This window comes from Platalea leucorodia (assembly GCF_965183815.1).
Source record: "Platalea leucorodia genome assembly, chromosome: 4".
In the NCBI taxonomy this organism is placed as follows: domain Eukaryota; kingdom Metazoa; phylum Chordata; class Aves; order Pelecaniformes; family Threskiornithidae; genus Platalea; species Platalea leucorodia.
In genome coordinates, this window is record NC_138826.1 from 126,051,035 (window position 1) to 126,057,034 (window position 6,000).

General features: G+C 50.1%; 1 protein-coding gene across 1 annotated transcript in view; it reads left to right on the forward strand.

Annotated features, from left to right (window-relative positions):
* LOC309589755 (uncharacterized protein) overlaps nucleotides 1–1,804 on the forward strand; it is a gene marked incomplete at both ends in the record, with an annotated part of 100,974 nt that extends 99,170 nt beyond the window's left edge. The window contains 3 exons of the mRNA XM_082310235.1: nucleotides 779–850; nucleotides 1,487–1,657; nucleotides 1,773–1,804. Of these exons, the coding sequence (XP_082166361.1) occupies nucleotides 779–850; nucleotides 1,487–1,657; nucleotides 1,773–1,804 (275 nt within the window). The remainder of the gene's footprint in view (nucleotides 1–778; nucleotides 851–1,486; nucleotides 1,658–1,772) is intronic.
* Nucleotides 1,805–6,000: the final 4,196 nt, after the last annotated feature.

Sequence of the window (6,000 nt, forward strand, 5' to 3'; positions counted from 1 at the left end):
ATGCATTGACCTTTATTACCTGCGATGGCCCTTTCCCTGAGCTTTGGGAGGAGTTTTAAGTCAAACCCATTGATGATGACCTGCATTTTTCCCCTGTATACTTTGCTAAGGATCGAACCAATCCCCCAAATCCAGCTAAGCCTGGAACCAGCTCCCAACCATCACCACCTTCCTCCTGCCCAGCCCCAAGTGCTCTCCTGATGTCTGTGTCATACATCAAAGACATCATCCATCTGGGTTTAAACTTACTTTATACCAAGGCAGCATCTGGGATCTGGGCAGTTGCAGATCGATGGGGCGTACCACATGTTATTGAATCACAGCTGCAGCCGTCACCAGCCGACAATCCCATTAAAGCCCAGGTCTGAGGCAGGAGGGCTCATAAATCGCTCTGCTAAGTGATGAGTGCAGATAGGCGCTCTAAATGTTAACAGGATTCTGTAGTCGGAGGGTTATTACTGCCAGATTACAATCGCTCCTGGCTTTTCAAAGCTCGCAGATTTACAAAACTCCAGCCTGACATTTATCTCCTGCAAACAACTACAAATACTTCCATTTTCTCTGACTAACACCCAACCTTTCTGACTGAGTTGTTTAACACCATTAAGAATTTTATTGCCGCCGGTTTCTCCCTCCCCTCACCAATTGCTCTGTGACATTTATTATGAGAACTTGTTAGCCGGCGGAAAGCCGTGTAAGGCTCCAATGATCTATATTTAAATGGTGGCTAATTTGTTTGCGTGCCCTCGTTACATGTGATTTCCATTTGCTTCCCCAGTGGCTCCCCGGGCGCAGCAGATAACGGGTCCCTCTCAGCGCAAGCGCCGAGAAGCCCACAGTCAATTACCAGGTGAAATGCACTGAATTAAGTGACATTTAGGGAAGTCACTTCCCGGGTGGGAAGTGCTTTTTGGCATTGAGATCAAGGGGATATGGTGCTGAAAGAGTTACACATGCCAGGAACCAGAGGCTCAAAACTCAGTTTTGAGCTTGGCTTAAAACAGCTGCTTTTGCCCCGGGGCATTGAGGTGGTGGTGAACAAACTGGAGGCTGTTTTCACCCAGTCTTGATCCTGTGTTGTCCAGTCCCACCAGCAAAATGCACAGTGAGAGTCCCCCTAGACAACACCCCAAATGCAACCACCCCTGCAAAGACCCCCCCCACCCAGATCTCAGGGATCAGTTGCCCCCTTGCAAAGATCAGAGACCACCATGATGGGCACCACAGGGGTGGATGCTGCCATGGAAGAGCAAGGAGCCTTGTGCTTGGCCCACTACGGAAATCCGCTGCCAGATGCCCACCCTTGGTCCTTGCTGCCCCTTTGCTCTGCCAACCCCATCGCTTTGGGCTAAGGCGCTGACTGTGGGGCAGTGGAAGTCCCTGGACCAGCCCCACACATTTGCCCAGGGCAGGATGGGTGTGGCAGAGTGTGGACTTTTCCCACCCGGATCCAACACACAAGTGGTGGGGACATGTTTTCCTGCAGCCCCCTGCCTGCAGCCGATGGACGAGGGCTCCTGCCAGCACTACACCCTGCTCTGGTATTACCATGCAGAGGCCAACGCCTGCCGGCCCTTCGTCTTTGGAGGATGCCAAGGCAACAGCAACCGCTTCAAAACCAAGTGGAAATGTGAGCGGCGGTGCAAAACCTCAGCAGGTAAGGCAGCACCTGAGCCCTCCAACCCTCCTCTTCCTCCAACCAGGAGTGAGGTCAAAGCAGGAAAATCCATCCATGGTCTGCCCACCTCCACTCCCTTATGGTGCCCCACCAGGACCAAGAGAGGACTTGGAGGAGTGCCTCTAGCTTGCAAGGTCTCGTTCCCCTCCCACTTTGTCCTCCCCCAGCCCCTCCTAGGAGCTCCTGGACATCTCCTCCCTTGGACCACATCCACTGATGTGTTGTGGGTGGACCTGTGGGTGATGAGGAGGATCCACCTGGGCACCAGCACTGGGTCCTGATAGTTTGCATGCCTCGAGCTCAGTCACCTTGTGCCTTCTGAGGGCTGAGGTTTGTAGGAATTTGGGGACTGGTGCCCTCTGAACCCTGGACTGCTCCATCCAACCACCTCTCTGGCATCTCCAGCCACCAAGGACTCCAGGCTAAGCCTGAAGCTGGTGGAGCTCCCCTAATCTAGACCAGCTCGTGAGCAGTTCCAAATGCCCCTGTGTTGGGGTCACACCTCATCCAGGGGTTCAATGGGAAAAACTCACTCCTGGAAGCCCAGCAGGGCTCCCATTGCCAGATCCCTAGATCATGGTTCATGGGGTCAGTCTGCACGGCTCTTCCTCATATCCAGGCATGCAGTAGCTCACCGCAGGGGAAATGGGCTCCTGCTGTGCCCTGACAGCAATGCAAACACTGCTGCTGCCAACCAGCACACGAGCCGCAGCTGAAACCAGCCTTCCTAGAAAGATGCTCCTCTCTCAGCCTTCCCTCTGCGTGGAGACAACCCCTCTGGGCATCAGGAGAAATGCATTAGTTCTCCACAATACATTAAAAAAACCTCTGGTGAGGTTCATCTTCTCTGGTTTTGAAGGCATGTTGAAAAAGAAAAAGAAATTAAAGGCTGAGATCTGTAATTTCAGGTTCATTTCAGAGTTTTCAGGTGGTCTATATTTTGCTGGTTGTTTTTTATTCAGACACCTATTATGCATAAAATCAAGACCATTGCACAGGCTGTTATCACCCACTTGAATCTTTCTGACATGCAATGGACTTTGCACAGCCTGGGCTTCCTACTGTGCAAGGAAGAAGGCAGTGCAAATATTCATTGCTCTAAGTGCAGTTTGGGACAGGCAATGACATCCTGGAGAGCTGAAGTGCTCTTTGGGAAGAAGGAGCATGTATTGACTGGCCAGGAAGGAGGGATTTGCTGCCCCAATGCAGCCAGCCTAAACTGGATGCCCTCTTCTGTTCCACCACCACCACAAGGGTTAGCATCACTCCTTGGGGAGCCCATCCTTGTTCATTGACCATAAGGGCAGTCAAGGTAGACCAAGTGGCCCATTTAGCCTGGTCAGTGTCTACGTTTGGTGGCCTGCTTCTTTGCAATGTACTGCATGAGGGCAAGCTGCTCTCAGTGCTTTAAATCCAGTCCCAGCAGCACCAGGTAATAAGTGAACCTCTTCCCAGCCAATGCTTTACCCCAGGGCATAAGCATTAAGAGATGGTGTAGGCTTCACAAAGCAGCTGTAGATACCTCCAGCACTGTGTCTACACTCCCTTTGTGGGGAGAAGCAACCACTGGGGAGTGGGAGTCATCCAAAACCAAGCCAGGTCCGTGTGTCCTCTACATACCCATTTCTCCTGACTGACCCTAAATGGTGCCTGGAGCTGGCCAGGATCGGGACATTTGCTTTATGGATGTCTGATGTGTTGTGACATGACCTAGCATAGACAATCCCGTTGTGTCAGGGACCTCCCAAGCCACTGTGAGCATGGGAGGTCCAAGAAGAAGCCCAAGCTGTAGCCAGCCTCCAATGTCCCCTTTGCTTTCTCTTTCTTCACTTTCAAAAACCAGTCAGAGGAAGGTGATCGGCTGCAATTGCCATGTTTAAATAAAAAGAAACGGAGCTGCGAGAAGTGTCTCTGGGACATCTCAGAGACTGGACAAGCAAGACAAACCATTTAATGTGAAGAGGCAAAGGATGCATGAAAAAAAGATGTTTGAAGACTGTAATTACGAGCAGAAAATAAAGCGGTATGAGGAGAGGGAGACATCTGATTGCTCAGTAAAGCAGAGATGTCCAGCGGCTCACGACTGCACCACTCGCCCTGTAGGACTACTGTGCAAAACCAGGTGACGCATAACCCTGAGTTTATTTTTGTAAAATAAAAGTGTGTTAATGCTGCTGTGTATAATTCTAGTTCATAATTCACCTGGAAGCAGTAACCCTTTGAGAAGGGCAAAGAGAAAGCTGGGAATTTCCATTGCCCCATGTCAGACCGGGTAGGCAGGTTGAGCCCCGTCCTATAGCAGATAACATTTCAGCTCGTCCCTAAACTCCCCATGGCCTTTAGCAAATCCCACCTTCTCCTTCACTTGACCATTCCCTGGGCAGGTGAAGAGGAACCATCCCAAACTGTATGATAAGAAAAAAACAGGGTTCAAAACCAGACATGGCTTCTCCCTGCAAAATGCCACCCCCAAATCTTCAAGGCGTTTGAAGCTGTTGCCCAGAGAGTTGTGAAAATCCAACAAGTGGGAGAGTAAACCTCTGGGTTTTGGTGGCCACACGGACCCAGCTGAGAGGGGTCCTATCCAATAGCATCTCCTCCGAGTGCACATCATGGGACAGCATGCCAGCCCTTGGGAAGGGTCACAGCAGCTCCAATGGCACAGAAGTCTCCCGGCTTTTTAAATATTTGCAGTTTGCCAAAGAAACAGCAGAAGTAAAAGGCTCTGCCTTCCCCAGGAGCAAGGCAGTGCTGTCGTGTTGCAACCAGGTAGGAAACACGGTGCCTAAGAATGACACCTCTCAGGTGTGGCATGGGTTGGTTGACCACATCATCACTGCTCACGCTACCAGCTTGGCAGGGCTCTCCCCAACATTTTGGCGCTGGCATTTTGGGCTCCCAGTCCTTCGCCTGGAGAGCTCTGCTGTGCCTTGGCAATGTGAGCATCCATGGGTGCAAGCCTCCATTCCTCAGGTTCCCAATACACATGCCCAAGACTTCTATAAATGGTGGCTCTTCTGCCCCATATCAACAAAAAATATTTTCATTAAAGATTGTACGTTGCATTGTGTCTTCAAGGATTGCACTGGGAATTGCCTTTCCTCATCCAAATGCCTTTGGTGGGAACATAATGGCTAAATGAGGATTCATGCTGGAGTGGAATGGGGGGGAGATGGTTAGGAAATCAGTGGGTTTTAGTAAAAGTTTGGCTACACAATTTGGTAAGGTTGAGCTTAGATTTCCCTGGCCCAGCAGAGTTGCCTCATTGCTACTGGTAGCATAGGCAGAAGAAAGATTGCCCTTACCCACAATATCCCAAGCCCCAAGGAGGAACCAGCAGAGGTTTTCTGGATTTTTATTCCTCCCACAGCTAAGGTCTTTTTTTACTCAAAAAAAAAAAAGAATTTGGTAAATGTTGGCAATGAGACAAGTGCCATTTTCAGACTGACATTTCCAGCCTCTTCTCTTGAAATGCTGTTCTGTATCGAAATGTACTTTGGCAAGAAAAACATTCAGGTATTTTTTCATGGCAAGAAAAATATCCCCTTGGAAAAGAAACAAAATGTTCCCATCTAAGCAAAACAGCGGGTATAGCGTCACCAAAAAGAAAGCATTGCTGCATTTCCAGGTGAGGCCACAGCATTGAGCAACAGGTATTATTTTGAGAAATACCCCACATTTTCATGTTTCTCTGGCATCACAGCGATGGGGGACACTTTGTAAGGGAGGCTGCAGGACGCCGATGTCTGCAGAGCCATGGCCGGGCTGGGGAGCTCGCAGGGTGCCCGGCTGTGCAGGTGTTGCAGCCTCTGGCCCTCAGCAGCTCAGGAGACGTGGAGCGACTTGAACTCCAGCTCCTGCATTGGCCCAGGAAGAGCTGAGACCATCCAGGGGAGCACCATGTTTGCAACCAGCAGGAAAAACCTTCATTCCTAAATTACATTGACGAAAATAATCACTGTGCACAAGAAAACAGAGACCTAACGGAGCGCACGACCCGCAGGTTCATTTGACAGCCTGGTATGAAAATCTTTCTTTAGGTGGGACCTTGCCAAGGGGCACAAGTCATTGAGCTCCCACAATTGTGCAGAGGAAACAACATTTCAGAGCCTTAAAAGAGCGGTGTGGGAAAGGAACTCAGGCATATGAAGGGCTCAGGATGCACCTCCAGAAAGGTTCGCTCATGTTGATCTGATTTTGGACATCTCTTCTTGCAAACCCCTGTTCATCAAATCATCCTTTCTGATGCAAACCAGCTCACAGCTGGAGCAAAAATATTTGTATGGGCCAAAGCGACGCACTGTAAACCGTTCTCACGATTT